This window comes from Anguilla rostrata, chromosome 4 (assembly GCF_018555375.3).
Source record: "Anguilla rostrata isolate EN2019 chromosome 4, ASM1855537v3, whole genome shotgun sequence".
In the NCBI taxonomy this organism is placed as follows: domain Eukaryota; kingdom Metazoa; phylum Chordata; class Actinopteri; order Anguilliformes; family Anguillidae; genus Anguilla; species Anguilla rostrata.
Window position 1 is genome coordinate 20951803 of NC_057936.1, and position 15721 is coordinate 20967523.

Consider the following 15721-nt stretch of genomic DNA (forward strand, 5'->3'; position numbering starts at 1 on the left):
ATGAGTAAGTTTCAGACTAACAGAGTCACTCCATTGTAAACGAAATGGCTGAAGCTAGTGAAAGCCCTGAGGTAAATCACAGCCTACGGTGATTGTGCAATTTCAGCGCACCAGCGTGCGCGGATCCCTAAGAGCATTCTTTCAACGGTTTGGAATGCTGTTGTAATCATTCACCACTTTATTCCAGCAAAGAAGGCACGTCAATTAAGTCCAGGGTGAAATACAATTCAGTGTTGTGACATCCACACAGATGTGTATGCACATGAACATGTACTTGCATGTGGGTTCAAACACGCAAACGCACATGTGCACTCACTTGTGAATGTTTGAACTGAATGTTATCGTTTCAATTTTTTAGGTTTCAAGGGCATGTCTGATTAAAAAACTGTTTTCTACTTTGATCTATTTCATTACAAACTGTAATTTGTTTCTTAAGAAAATACTTTTTTTCAGACATTTGGGTGATTCTATTACTTGGGTGCATGGTTGTCTTTTGGTTTAACAACTGCATCTAGAAATCTGAAATTTACACTAACATTTTCATTTGGTCTTGTCCAGATTAATGGGAACACAGATTCAACAGAAGGTGAGCACATTTGGAATGGATATTTTTGTTGTATTTGGTTATTAGAAAATAATAAATAACATTTCATAATTATTTATTTGTCATAAATAAGTTGCCAGGTGTTACCACAGTATTGCAGTAGGATTGGTAACATAAATGTGAATGTATGGGTACATACAAAAGGTATGTTTATTTCTTTATTTAGTATAATCACTGTGGTCACCAGCACCTTATGTAGAATTACGGTGTGTGTTTATTTTACTTCTTTTTTTACATACAGAAGGTATGGATAGTTATGAACACAATTATCCCTGGTAGTGTCTGTGCTGAGATTCAGCTTCAGGACAACATTCTATTCCAAGCCCATTGTAGCCATCCATCTTTAATGCCTTGTACTCCTTGTACCCATTAAAAAAAAAAGAACTAAATGACACAGGTTTTAACAACAGCCTGGTGTCAAGTGTCATTGTAACCACAAGGCTTTCAGACTCCTTCTATGTTTTGTGCCCAAGTCTCAATATTTGAGTGTTACAGTCTCAACGGTGATACCAATGTATAGTAGACTGCTCATCCGTAAGACAGTGACAAGTAGCCAGTGGGAATTCACATAAAAGCTAGCTTAGGAATCCATGCATAATAAAACCTCTGGAATATATTATTATGTTATATTATTAATTATAGAACTAATCTAATTGGTTAACATGCAGGGGAAGATGGTCCGGGTTTAGTCCCCATGTAAACATTTAAACGCGGTTTTTGTAGGGTCTGATTGTAGGGGAAGGACGGGAGCCAAAGGGGATAAGGGAGATCGAGGCTGGCCAGGCCTGCCAGGAAGTTCAGGTAAGCTTCAGGGCGCATCGGCCCCTTCATATTACGTGCTGGAGACAGTATTTCCTGTTACACTCAGGTGTACTTTCCAAACCATCTCTACCAGACCAGTAATTATATATTCACTCTTCTCACAGATTCCTGGCTTCTCAACGGTGTTACGGTAAGTTTGAGAAATGCTCAGTTCTCAATATTAAACCATAAATTCGAACTTAAACTACATTTTGCTTAGCTTTTCATATCAGGCATATCATATCATATACAGGATAGTGTTCATTGTTCTCGGCTAGAAATAGCTGTACAAAATAAGTAATTGTACCTTACTGAACCCGTGTTCAGCAGTTGTCTACGATCATGAAAATGCACTTTTGTACGTCGCTTTGGATAAAAGCGTCTGCCAAATGAATGTAATGTAAATGTAAATGTAAATATACTCTTTTCATAATCATTTTCATTTAGACAACGCACTCCCTCTCAGTTCATCATCCAATGCAAGGAAGTGCTACGACTCCTTAGCTTTGACTCTATGGAATCCTTAGAGTCTGAAGAGTCGGGTGCCAGTGGTGCCGCCATGTTTAACCTGTGCCTCTCTTGTGGCCCTCAGGGTGAGAAAGGGATCCCCGGCTACAGAGGGGAGAAGGGTCAGAAGGGGGAGGCTGGACTTCCAGGCCCGCCTGGGGTTCCTGGGAGGTCGGGCCTGGTGGTGAGTCACGCTTCTGCCTCGGAAGCATCCGCCCATGCTCCTGAAGCAGCTTACTCTCGCTCACTCGTGAAAGACCCCTCCCCTGCTCGCCCTAAGCGGCTCTAACCATTTACAAGGGAGATCCCTCTCCAATTAGGCCGGCCTTTTCCTCCTGTCAGTTTCCATGTGTAATCCACGCAGTACGCTAAAGACACTCAACAGGGCACACAAACAATTATCCGATCGCATTCGTTGAATTAAAAAGGCCCTTATGCGCAAATGTGATTTCTTGTTTACGTGGCACACACTGACTTTTTGATGTTTTGTTTGGTTTTCATTAAAATTAATTGCTGGGATTTTCCTTTTAATTTTCAAAATGTTTTAATGGGGATTTGGCTTGTGTGATTATTCAAGATTTAAAAATGAGCCATTTGGCAAACCTTGACTCAAAGATTAATGAGGCGGTTCTCAGGGGAAAAAACAAGCACGAGACAATTAAATTCTTCAAATTAGCTTATTCCTACTGTAATGCATAGAGTATTGTTTTCATAATTAGTATACACATCATTATTTAAATTGTCCTGGCTACGAGATAAATATACACATCTAATTAGCGTATTTGCCGTAGTTGCTACTTAAAGGGAAACCACAATAATCAACAGCATGTTCTGTGAAGAGAATTTGAGTGTATCATGATCTGCGATATCATGCTTTGTTTCAGGGGCCCAAAGGCGAGGCTGTCGTTGGCCCCCAGGGTCAGCCTGGAAGACCAGGCCAACCCGGAGCTCCTGGGTTTGGAAGACCTGGACCTCAAGGCCCCCCAGGGCCTCCCGGGCCTGCAGGGCCCCCCCCTCTCTTTGGTTCTGGTAAGAGTCTCTCTGCGCCTCTCTGAGAGATGCCACGTGCTTTCCCACCGCACCTGCACCACCAGCACACCTTACCCTCAGAGCAAATGCCTGCGCCATTTCATTTGTCCTTGGACTCTTGGTAAAAGGTGCCACCAGTTCCCTCACCATTTTCTCTGGGTGTAGAGATTAAAGTGGGAATTTTTCAAAATTTCTTCTTGGATGTATGTTGAACAAACTCATAGTGAAGACCTCATCCAGTGAACGCTGTACTGTACTATACATTAAGAACAGTCATAGTTACTGAGGAGAGGGAAAATGACAACAAGGCTTCTGTATTTTCATTACAGTGGTAATGTAGATGTGTATGTGAGGCTATTTTTCATTATTCAAGGGAAAAATATATAGATTTGGAGAGAGGGACCCTCCCTTCAGATGTTTTGTTTATGTTGTTTCAGCTGTTGCTATTCCTGGCCCCCCTGGCCCCCCTGGCCCACCTGGACTTGGGAACCCCGTGAGTTTGAACCCGCAATCACTGCCAGGAACGGCACACGTGTGACAGATTCAGCTGCAACCTCAAACACCTCAGACAGAAGAAATGATTCTGCTTTCATTATTTAACTTTCCAAAGAAAGAAACTCTGCATGCAGTTCAACCAATGATGTATGATGCACTCTTCTGAAAGTGTTCAGCGCTTGTGGGGTATCTTTACTTCGGGTGGTTGAAGGTGTTACCCCTCCTTTTGCCTGCCGCAGGTGACCACCTATAAGTCGGTGGAGACCCTGTTCCAGCACATGCACCGTTCGGCAGAGGGCACCATGGCGTACGTCTCAGAGAAGAGTGAGCTCTACATCAGAGTGCGGGAAGGCTGGAGAAAGATTCAGGTAATTGTACAAAATCGCCCTGCATCTTGATATCTCTCTGGCAAATTAGTCAGGGGTCAGTTCAATGTGACTAGAAAGTGCTTTTTTAATCTTTAGAAAAGGCATTACCTTTTTTTCCACAAAAAATATTTTCGATAAGATATGAAAAGGGTAAAACTTGCTTAAATCTGCAATACAAAGTTCAGATTACACATTCCATTAAAGGGTAACTCCACAAATCTAGAATTTAATATGTTAGTCCTAAAGCTAGGTTAGCCTGAAAAATTACCTCTCACTTACACAGTTTCTTTACTCTCTGATCTTCGTGCTTAGAAGATGAATGATTTATAACTCAGTTTTATCCCATGTCCATATGAGTCTTCAGAACCTTCAGAACTTAGTGTTCTCCTCCTCACTTGTTCCTGTCTGTCTGCAGTGGCCATAATGAACTAGGAGGCTGATGCCCTCTGTCTGTTCGCACGAGGGAGCCAAAATAGATATAAATTCATATTCCACTCAGTAAAACTAAAACTTGTACAGAGAAGACTGTGTCTACAGCTTCTCTAAGCCTTGAAATTAAGTCATTGAGAACAGGTTTTAAAGAGTGGGTCGTACCAATGGAGTTTGTTAAAGCAGCTCAAGGTTTTTGTGTTCACACCTGAGATTTTCCACTCTGTCCTCTCAGCTTGGAGAGCTGATTAGCCTCCCCGCTGATAGCCCGTCCACTGCCGTGTCCCATCGGCTCTCCCGGCAAGGAGGGCTCAGCTACAGTGACCTCATCACCCAGGTAAATGGCCAAATAAGGCCTGGCTTGCTATTTCATGCTCCTGGATTCAGTTAGCCACCGATGTGTCTATGTTCAGTTTATTTACACAAGTTAGTACTCACCACGTCACCAGAACAAGAATACTACAAAACAGAACAGGACAGTCCGAACAGTCCAAAAGTAAAGTCTCTCTGTTAAGTGGGCATGGATTTGGCATTGGTACTGGGACATTTGTCTTAAAGTGTGATGAGTAATAAAATGTAAAAGGTACAAAACTGCCTACTATTTATTTAACCATTGATAAAAATTTGTCATATTAACTACTATTTATTTAACCACCACTAGCATGATATTAATAACAGCTTACTAGTAGCTAACATTGTACCAGACACCAAGCCATCTTGGCTGGGTTGCCTGCTGAACAGTATGGCGGAGTTGTGGTGGAAATGACTAGTCTTCAGGATGTTCAGCCAGTATTGTTTTAAAAACACTTTGAAGGCACCACCAGATTCGGTAAGTGGTTGTCTGACATGGCTGTTTACTGTTTTCAGCGTTTACACTGTATGAGTCACAGAAATGTGGCTTCCCTTAACATGGTTATTAAAGATTCTGGGGTCCGAGACACATTCCCTGCTGAATTTAAGTCATTCTGGCGTGTAACGCACTGGAAACTGGGGGTGTCTCTCCTTGTCTTGCATTCCTCTTCCCTCCAGTGTTGATTACAGGAAACAGAATGATTGCGTTGTAAAAAAGATATTAATCATAACAGGCTGTGGTGACTTGTGGCTCATAATGTCTGAACCAGTTCCTGAAGGCTGTTTGAGCTCTTCCTGAATCGCTGTCTGGGGAACGTCGCCCCTCAGAATGTACGCTGTCCCGTGCATGTGGCTGAGATGTGCGTCGCTGCTAGCCCCTTTGGGGATTTGCTTGCATGTTCCGAGCTTGCCGGTGCATATCTTGCATCTAACGTGTCAAATGAATCTGGTTTCAGGGACAGGTGTACCTTCCTGGATACAACATCCTGGCACACACCATCCACACGGGCCCTGGGGTAAGAACAGTGGCACTTTGTCAGCTGTGAAATTGCTGTAATGCACCGTGACGCCGGCATGCCATAACGAAATGCGAAAGGCGTGTAATCTAATCTCTGCTACGTGTCGCTGAAAATGAGCTTATAAACTTTGGTTTGGCTCCGTCCCAGCCCTAAAATTTGTATGAGTCAGAATATGATTTTGAGTGCAGATCATTATTCCAGACTTAGAGTAAATTGCTGCTGTCTATATTAAGCTCTTGGAAAAGCAGCCTTAATGTCTTGGGTTTGCGGAAGGATTTAGAAGCATTATTCCGCTGCGACTCTACCATGCAACTAAAAACCGATTCCAAAGCCTGAGTGTATTAGTGCAGTTGTACTACAGTATGACTGTACCATTTAAGCTGTCTTTTAACACTTCAACCAACCTGGCTCTTCCTAAGTAAAAACAGAGAAAGACATCCAATGGCACCGAAGTGTCGTAACAGTACACCTGACGGCTGTCGGTTTGATTAGACCGCGCCTTGCCCTGACACGTAAAGAGTTTGCATGGTCTGTGCAGAGGAGCATGGCTTTACATGCACAGGGGTGATGTAGCTCAGCTCCGTGTAACCTTTGACCTCTGACCCCATGTCCTCTAGCTCCACCTGGTGGCCCTGAATGCCCCTTTCTCAGGCAACATGGGAGGGACACGAGGCGCGGACAACCAATGCTACCAGCAGGCGCGCGCCATGGGGCTGGTCAGCACCTACAGGGCCTTCCTGTCCTCACACCTGCAGGACCTGGCCAGCATCGTGAAGAGGGGAGACCGCGTCAACATGCCCATTCTCAACCTCAAGGTGAAGCATCGCTGCTACATCCATCTGCACTTACACCATTTCATACCAATAACAACATGTCAAACTGTTACAAGATTTAGTATTAGTTTCCGTGTACAATAGTTTAAACTAGAATACCGGATACCTGGGTTTGAGTGTGTAATTATTATCAAAATGATGATTCAGTAATGCGTGTGCCCAAGAAGGTCCTGGGTTAAAATCCCAGCCTGGTCCTTTCTGTGTTGAGTTTGCATGTTCTCCCCGTGTTCACCTGGGTTTCCTTCTATCGTCCATAGACATTCAGGCTAGGCTAATTGGAGGTTCTAAACTGCCCATAGATATGAGTGTGTGAGTGAATGGTGTATGTGCCCTGCAATGGACTGGTGACCTGTCAAGGGTGTATTTCTACCTCCCACCCAATGCACGCTGGGATAGGCTCCAGCACCCCCCGCGACCCTGCCCAGGATAAGCGGGTATAGATAATGGATGGATGTGCCCATGAGATGGTAAAATGAAATGCTGTTAATGGAAGATGTGTAATGATGAGGTAATCAGTTGCAGTTCTTCAGTCGTTTGGTTTGTGTTCATAGGGAGAGGTGCTCTTCCACAACTGGATGTCCATCTTCTCTGGGAACGGGGGTGTGTTCCAGCCCGAAATCCCCATCTACTCCTTCGACGGCCGGAATGTGATGTCAGACCCGTCCTGGTGAGCGAGCAGCCCACGCCGCCGCCCCGACCCGCGCTGCGAGCAGCACGTCCGAGGTTCAAACCGGGGTAGCCGAAGAGTGAGCTCAGTGCTGCTAACAGTCTATGGAGATGTAGGAAAGAGACCTGGGTCAAACACATATCTGTTTTGGATTCAAATCTGCACTTTACTGATCTTGTCTGGTGTATTGGAACCAATGAAATACTGTCAATGAGTCCAAACCCCACCTTCTGGTCCTCCTGGTGAGCTCAGTTGCACCAGGCAAGATCAACTGAGCACAGAAAGGTATTTGAATCCAAAACAAATACGTATTTGACCCGGGCCTGGTAGGGAGAAGCAGGACGGTATTGGCGGCTCTGTAAAGACCGTTATGATAGGGAAAGATCTCCAAACCTGCAGTCCGTAATGCAGGGGCTGTGGGCGCTGTGTTCATTGTGGGCACCAAATAAGAGCAGCGTGGGTGGGTACACCATGCGACTGCCCTCACTGCTGCATTGCTGGTGTCTATTCATACACCCCCATATTAAATATAGCAGCTTTTATTATAGAGCACAAAATCCAGTTACACACAGCTAGTAATTGTGGCTTTGGATTTACTTTTTTTGGATTTTACTGGATCCATTTTTGTTTGTGGATTTTGTGAAGCGTACTCCTTTTCAGAGAGGGAGTTCAAGGTCTGAATGAGCATTACTTCTTTTGAGGTTTCCGTGTGTTTTTTGGCCCAAATTTGAGAAATGTGGATAGTGTCATTCCACGATACAAGAGTATGAGGAATGATACTGAGCGTGCTCAGACTAATACTCACCTGACACAGGTGTGGTGAGTTTTATAGTGTTGCAGACAGTCTGGTGATAAGATGAGCCTCGGTGTGCTTGGCATCAATGAGAGTATTAATGAGAGCCTCACCACAGGAGCTGATGTCACATGCTAGCTCAGCCAGCAGTAATGTGACGTGCGGAATGTGGCTCCCAGCTGGAGCGGGTGTGTGCCCCGCTGTGGAGACGGCACAGCAAAGAGCACAGACCCTGTGTTTAGGGTGAGGTCCATCCAGGCTGCGGGCTGGGCTTCCAGTAACGGGGCTTTGTGGATCATTGTGTCCGCATTTATATGTAGCAAGGCGCAGGAAGGCCACGGTCTTGCACATTTTAACCCCCTGTCCTCTGTGTGTGTATGCGTGTGTGTATGTGTGTGTGTGTGTGTGTGTGTGTGTGTGTGTGTGTGTATTGTGTGTGTGTATGCGTGTGTGCGTGCGTGTGTGTGTGTGTGTGTGTGTGTGTATTGTGTGTGTGTGTGTGTGTATGCGTGCGTGCATTTGTGTGTATGTGTGCGTGCGTGCGTGCGTGCATTTGTGCGTGTGTGTGTGTGTGTGTGTGCAGGCCTCAGAGGATGGTGTGGCACGGCTCCAGCGCAGACGGGATCCGCCTGACCTCCAGCTACTGCGACGACTGGCGCACGAGCCACATGGCGCTGACGGGCCAGGCTTCCCTCCTGCACAGCGGGCGGCTGCTGGGTCAGCACACGCGCAGCTGCTCCAGCCAGTTCATCGTGCTGTGCATCGAGAACAGCTACGTCCAGGAAGCGTACAGAATCTAACCGCGCTCCCGCAAGGGCTCCACAGAAACACACAGAGAAGTAGACACTGTTTCCTGCCTCCTTCCCATGCTCTAGCATTTTTTTTTTTTTTTTTTTTTTACTTTCGAAAAGGTGTAAATATATGTAAATTGACGTCCGACCTGCCCTTTGTTCAATTGACCGAGACCAATGCCAAAGACCAGATACCTCAGCAAGCAATCTGTGAATCTGTCCTCCAGGGAGCAAAGCTGGTGTCGAGTCAGATGACACGCTCCCGAGAATTATCACATCAGTTGCTCGTCATGCGAGAGGCTGGTGGCAAGAGTTAAGAGGGGCGCCCTCTCTGTGCTACTTGCCAGCCGAATATTACACATTCTCATTTGGGTTCTGCCCGGTGTTCTTTACGTGATGTCATTGATGACGCTATGATGTCACTGCTTAAGTCAACACTTGGTCCACATTCCAATGAAAAAAGTCCTGGGTTGCCTAACAAGATGACGTGATTTAAATGCACTGCATTCCAGTTAATCCTTTTCCCCCCATTCCATTACCTGGCTTTTTTTCTGTCAAGGTTTCTGTTTTCTATCTACAAATTTCTAATGCAAGCAACAGTTGTTATCTCAGTATTTAAATTAAATTCAATGTTCTATTTATAACATTACAGCACATAATCTAAATAAATGAAGTGATCGAGGTTGTGTAATTTATAGGGGTCCATTGCTCAAAATGAGAGTGCTACAGTATTTTGCCTTGTCCTCTTACAATTAGTATTTTTGTACAGCATCTGTTTTGACTGATCTAGATTAACAAAGTTTTTTTAAGATTCAAAAGGATTCTAAAATAGGTACATAGAATTATGGACTGTAAAAAAATGATGAGACTATATTTAAAAAACAAAGCAAAATAAGTCAACTGGAAGTGTTCATAGTAAGTTGGAATTTAACTATACAATGATCACTCCTAGCGCACAGCCAAGAAAGAGACCTGATAATTGTAATCGTACTGCAGAGAAATTTATGTTTGTGTACGTTGACTGCTGTTCATTGAATAAATGTTTTTTACAAAATCAGATTGGGTCCGTTTGTTGTCAGTGAAAGCCTCTTGCTTGGGGATGAAGGGTTTATGCACAGGAAGACTGGCCCTTATAAGACCATCATAATACTCTTGATATGTGCCACAGATACATCTTTCAAGTGGTAAGAAAGATTGCAACTAGAGAATACAATTGGAAGCACTGAGTTGTTGAATAACATTGTACTGCCGAACACCAAGCAGGCATTCAAACCACAGAAATAATATATACTCTTATAATTTAATACAGCACTTCATGAGGCCCAAATGGAAAGGAGAGCTGTTCTTTACAAAAATGTGTATCAATTATCCAGAATGAAAATCATTGTTGCCTTTAACAATTTATTTTCATGAGCTGTGTTTTCGTGCATATTGTTCTTATCGTTGGGTTAAGGTGTTTTGATTGACAGATGTAACTTACTGCTCTGCATTGTTCACAAAAGCTTGCTTTAAGTTTTAACAGCATTTTTAGCAGAATGGGCTCTGCAATGTATTTATCCTTTCCTGCGGCTGCAGCTTATGACGGCTGTGTAGCATTAAACCTAGTGTAAGCGTTTGAAACAGTGGCAATTTTCTGTATTTTAGTTCCCTGTGGGGATGTTGGAAATGTTAGAGAGGCCTGAAACACTGACTCAAGTGACAAGCAAGGACAGATGCTCGAGTGACTCAAGATCCCATTACTGGAGGGTGTGTGTTTTCACTGTGATTCAGCGATACTGCTAATATGTGAATATTTACTTTTCAGATTTTTGGAATTTTATAACTGAGTTATCTATTCTTCAAAACACACCACATCTCTCTCGCTCTCTCTCTCTCTCTCTCTCGCAATCTCTCTCTCAGAAATTGGCTTTGAATAGAGCAAAGATATTTGAATTCTTTATTTTGGCAAAGCTAAACATTGTTTTTTCAAAGCTAAACATGCTCACTCGGCATTAACCACCTTGAGGAAATGCCATCCTCTTTTGTGCATTCTTTTCGCAACTTCCTGTCGGCAGTGGTCAGAGTAGGGCATTTAGCCTGAGCTCATGGCCTTTTTTTGTTCACAGGAAGTATCCTCACAAGCCTTCACCTCTTCCTGCTTTATGAATGGTTTCAGGGAAACAGCTGCTGTACTGTAACTAACGGCCAGCCAGCAGGGAGAGTGTACTCTATACACAGCCTGGTGGTTGTCTTTAAATGGAAAGAAAAAGACTCTTCCAAGATGCTCCAGTCCACAGGGCACATGTTCTCAATGGACGGTTTGAAGAGCACAAGTATGAAGTAATTCATCTCCCGTGGGCCTCCCAGACACAGACTTCAATCCAATTAAGTTTCAGGAAGTGGTTTCCGCATCCATCGAATGATCTTAGACTGGAAGAGCACACGGGAATGGTGCCAGACTACAAAAGAACCCTTTCTGAATCAATGCCACATTGTATGGTTTATGCTTCGGTCAAATGAACCACTTAGTGACAATTCGATTGTGTCGCGTTGTTTTTTGGACTGCTACCTCTACGTTACCCTGCTAACTGTCCTGGTGACCGAGTTCCATCGAATGTGCCATATGTGCCATGACCTTTCTGCTGCACTGTGGCATAAGGGGATTGGACTTGTAGCTCCACGGCTGTAGACGTGATTCCCAGGAAGGGCACTGCCATTGTGCCGTGGAGCAAGTTACTTTACCTGAGTTGTTTCAGTAGAATATCCAGCTGTATAAATGGATTGTATGTAAAGAATGTAAGCTATATGAAGCGCCTTTGGTAGGTATGTCTGCTAAATGGAGTGTTCCAGAATGTTGTCCTGAAATCATACCACAAAGAAATTAAAACCACATTTACTGGGAAATAGCATACACCTCTGAAACCTAATTAAACAAAGCAAAGGAGAATAATATTCAAAAGTGAAAACTGCTAAATAAAATTTTAAAAGTCCAAACAAGGCAGTTACAGTCATCCTGAAGGGTTCAGTTATAAAATCCAACTGGTATATTTCCCAAAAGCACACAAAACAAAGAAGCAAGTGTTAAGATGTCTTTTAATGTAGACAAGCCCGTCATTTGTTGGTCTTGTCTGCATTAAAGACATCTTAACATGGGCAACTTTATTCTTTGCAACTTTGGCTTCTTCAGACCAAACTGTTTCAACTGACTATTCACTATTAAACTGCTCTACTGTATAGACAGACATTCTATGTCTTTTGGAAAGTTAAGTTTGCATATGTGCTGCCATGCAAATGATCTGAAGATTGTGGTGTGCACTTGTGTGTACAAACACACACACACACACACGCATGCATGCACACATTCATTTACACACACTATTTTTTGTATGCTGTGAGTAAACATCTGGTCACCAGAATAATTTTTCGGGATCAATGTTTGATCACAATCAAATTCACCAAGTGTTGTTGGCAAGGTCGTGAAATCTCCCAAATAACAAATCACAGTAACTGTCCAGTTTCATTCACAACCACATCACAGATCAAAGGGGTCATTTAAACATTTTGCATTAGGGCTCTTGTAGCTTCATTCAACAATAACAGCAATTCAATTTATAGACACACAGTGGGCCAAGAAAAATCCAACTAACATGGACATAAGAAATTGAGCTGATAGTAATTGTACTTTACAATAAACTAGTTTATAGTAATTAACAGTTAACATGAATGTGCAATGTCATAATTGATTGTGCTGAAGAAGAAAAACATAACATTGCATAGTACATGATACATTTATAAATTGTGCTTTACTAGGCTTGCAACTTGTAAAAATGTTTTCCTAAGTAAAAGTTGTCCTTGTTTTTTCTAAGAGGTGGACAAATGTGTGTTTATTCCATCCAGAAATGGAGTCGTGTATAGGGTAAGTCTGTACCTGAGGATTTTATGATTAAGGAAGGATGGCAAAAGAGATATAATCTGTATGTTAACCCCAATGTGTCACTCAGTTCTGGTTTTATTATTGAATAGAAAGAATAGTTACAAGCACTCTGCTAACAGAAGCTGCACTTGCTAATTTAATTTCCAGCCCACCACTGTTACAGCCCTTGTAGACGGCTAACGGCATTGCTGTTTCCATGGGAACTTTCCCATTGGTGTTGCAAGGACCTCCACTCACCCTGAAGCTGAAATGGTTTTCAGAGCAAGACTTTTGTCTCTGCATTGTCCTCGCACTGTCACATCCTGTGCCTCAGTCTTAATAATCCAAGTGGCTACAGATTTGAAGGGGCACCCCGAGCTTGGGGGCTGTCTTCCGAATATGGGGGTTAATGAGGTGACAGACAATAAAATAAAAGCAGGGCGAACTCAGTTATTCACTGAGACACAACAAGGTGCCCTTTTATAAGTACAGTCATCTCAGGGTGTCTGGGGGCATAAGAACCTTCTATTTTTCTCAGCACAATAACAAACTTCTGCAATGTTAAGGGAAGTGAAGTCTTTTGCCTCACTTGGGAATTTCCAGTTTTCTAAATGTAATTGCCCACATTTAAACATCATCTTTTATTTCACTATGAATGGGTTTGATTACATTTTCTGCAGGTGGTGGCAGTGACTGGAAAAATATTGTGTATTTTCCATCAAAGGTTTTTGGAACAAATGCACATTATTGAGGGAATGGCTGTTGAGACAGAAATATGTATATGTTTCTCACAATCTAATAGCCAGAGTAATGTATAAAAAGGCATTACGTTACATTACATTTATTTAGCTGATGCTTTTATCCAAAGCGACGTACAAAGGTGTATATTATGGTCACAGGTTGGAGAATTCATTGTTTGTTCCCTGTGCTAACCATCCCACCCTTATTCTAACACTGTAGTAGCCATAAAAACCTGGTTTATTCTGGTTCACTTTCCCAGCTATATCCCCCATGTTACTTGCATTGCGTGTCATAAAGCACCAAGACCACGCCCATATAATCAGACTACAAATCATGATGTGCCCTCTGACATGTCCATCACTGATGTCCACTGACCTTCAGGCCAATCAGCTTAAGGACACAAGTACAGTATAAGGAAAAGGTCCCCGAGGACAATTCCCGAGGGTTTTTAGTATACGCAGTGTGCGTCAATACCGATCAACTGCACCCTGAATTCACACCCTCAAATCATACCCTTAAATCACACCCTCAAATATAATTGTGCTCATGTTGTTGTGCATGTCATTAAAATATAAAGTCTGTGTATTCTTACCGATACCCCACTGTGACAGCAAGAGATCCTGAACCAGTGCACTTTCACCTAAATGGACACAGCAAGTCACCATACAGTCTCTTTTAGGTAAAATGCACAAACATAACCTCTGGAAGCATAGCCAATCAGGCATTTCCATAAAATCTGAATTTTTTTGTTTTTAAACTCCAGAAAATGAACTACCCTTTGATGGCAGATGAACAACCCCAGTTTCATTGCATGTAATGCTGTTACTTTTTTCTTTTTTTCTTTTTAGAGCTACAGCACTACAAAAGCTCCATTGTCTTCTGTTTCCATATGTACGTCTGTACTTACTGTTAAAATCACAGGAAATTGTTGTGTTCACAGTTATTATTCTGCAGATGTATTTATAATTATTTTCATTATTATTATTATTACGATTAGAATAATAAGAAGAAGAAGTAGAAAGAGGAGGAGGAAGAAAAAAATAATATTTCTGTCTGAAGTCTAAAGATTAGAGGCACTTCCACGTCAAAAAAAAGACGACAATCCCATTCATGCAGAACTACATTAATGCAAGTACAGATTGTATGATCCCTGGATACAAGTGATGAGAATGCAGGGACTCTAAAGTAACCCATGCCCCTCCCTCACAGGTCTTTCATGTCGTCGCTGATCCAGCCCTCTTGTGACCGAAGAGTGCTGTGCTTCCAGGGAGTTTTCTTCCCGCACATGCTCAGTCGGGGCTGTGACCACAGGCCAGCTCCATCCGTACAATTCGGCCTGTGTGTACTGCCAGAGAGCTGCAGACGCTTAGGTACCCAAGAGAGATGGTCTCATGGAGCTTGTCAGTGCGGTGCAGTCCTCTTTATGTTTTTGTTCACAATGCACTTTAAGATTTCAATAAGATGTTTCTGTGTTTTGAGATCTTTCTTTTTCTCGCCTTCAACATCCACGATTTCGTTCATGCTCAGGGTAAGTTGGGTATGCTTAATTGTTTTTTAGTCGCTCCGTGTTTGTTTTATCTTTTTTGTTCACAACAGGCCTTTTGTAAATATTGGTAAATACTATACGAATGATGAAGCGCTGGAAACGGAATTAATTCTGAAAGTTCAGACTTTTCGTACAGGTTTCAGGACTGTATAGAGTAGTCTAGTTTAAAGCTACAGCGCATAGCCGCTTCATTACGCATATATCCAGCTGAAGCAACAGATATCGGGTAGTTACCGTTTTACAGTCTTATGAATAAAAGAAAAAACACTCGTGTGAAAAGCCCACTGTCATATGCACATCGTGTTACAAGAAAAGCTTTTATCGGATTAAGCTATGTAGAATGTGGTCTTGGTATGCTTCAGCAACTCTTTTCAATGTTGTATCACGGTAATCTTGACAATTCACTGAGAGAAGGCGGCACCACTAGAGTTCGAATTCTTAGTTGGTGTTGAATCACACATGTTATACGTAGGCTACAAGTCTTACTTACGTTTACTTGTGTTTTTGCTGGTTGATGTTGTGCAGATATCAAATTTACAATTAAAAATATATTTCTGAGACATTTTGACATGTTCAGCGATGCGATAACGGCAAGAAGTTTTGCAATTAAGTAGCGGGTGTATTAATTATGTGAATTTTTTGTGTTTTGAAAATCTGACCATTAGGCTACACGTCGTAATTTTTTCAGTCATCGCGATGACAATAAGACCTGACAGTTTCATTCACTATGTTTCGTGAGGGTTTTAAGCCACGGCAAAGTCTCATCTTATTTAGGTGTAATGAACGCTCATATTTTCATCTTAAGAAACCATGTTTTCCCCCAATATCTGATGTTATACAAATATCTGGAAAATG

The 15721-nt window shown here is 42.5% G+C and overlaps 2 protein-coding genes across 8 annotated transcripts in view; both read left to right on the forward strand.

Annotated features, from left to right (window-relative positions):
* The window catches only part of col15a1b (collagen, type XV, alpha 1b), a 75634-nt gene extending 65890 nt beyond the window's left edge, over window positions 1-9744 (forward strand). For all 7 annotated transcript variants that reach the window (XM_064331288.1, XM_064331289.1, XM_064331286.1 and 4 more), the window contains 12 exons: window positions 559-586; window positions 1328-1405; window positions 1531-1556; window positions 1998-2096; window positions 2797-2941; window positions 3379-3434; window positions 3676-3804; window positions 4469-4570; window positions 5541-5600; window positions 6221-6418; window positions 6988-7103; window positions 8480-9744. In XM_064331288.1, the coding sequence (XP_064187358.1) occupies window positions 559-586; window positions 1328-1405; window positions 1531-1556; window positions 1998-2096; window positions 2797-2941; window positions 3379-3434; window positions 3676-3804; window positions 4469-4570; window positions 5541-5600; window positions 6221-6418; window positions 6988-7103; window positions 8480-8696 (1254 nt within the window). In that variant the 3' untranslated portion in view covers window positions 8697-9744. The remainder of the gene's footprint in view (window positions 1-558; window positions 587-1327; window positions 1406-1530; window positions 1557-1997; window positions 2097-2796; window positions 2942-3378; window positions 3435-3675; window positions 3805-4468; window positions 4571-5540; window positions 5601-6220; window positions 6419-6987; window positions 7104-8479) is intronic.
* A 4860-nt stretch (window positions 9745-14604) lies between these two features.
* The window catches only part of LOC135252789 (reversion-inducing cysteine-rich protein with Kazal motifs-like), a 47258-nt gene continuing 46141 nt past the window's right edge, over window positions 14605-15721 (forward strand). The window contains exon 1 of the mRNA XM_064331293.1: window positions 14605-14848. Within this exon, the coding sequence (XP_064187363.1) occupies window positions 14782-14848 (67 nt within the window). The 5' untranslated portion in view covers window positions 14605-14781. The remainder of the gene's footprint in view (window positions 14849-15721) is intronic.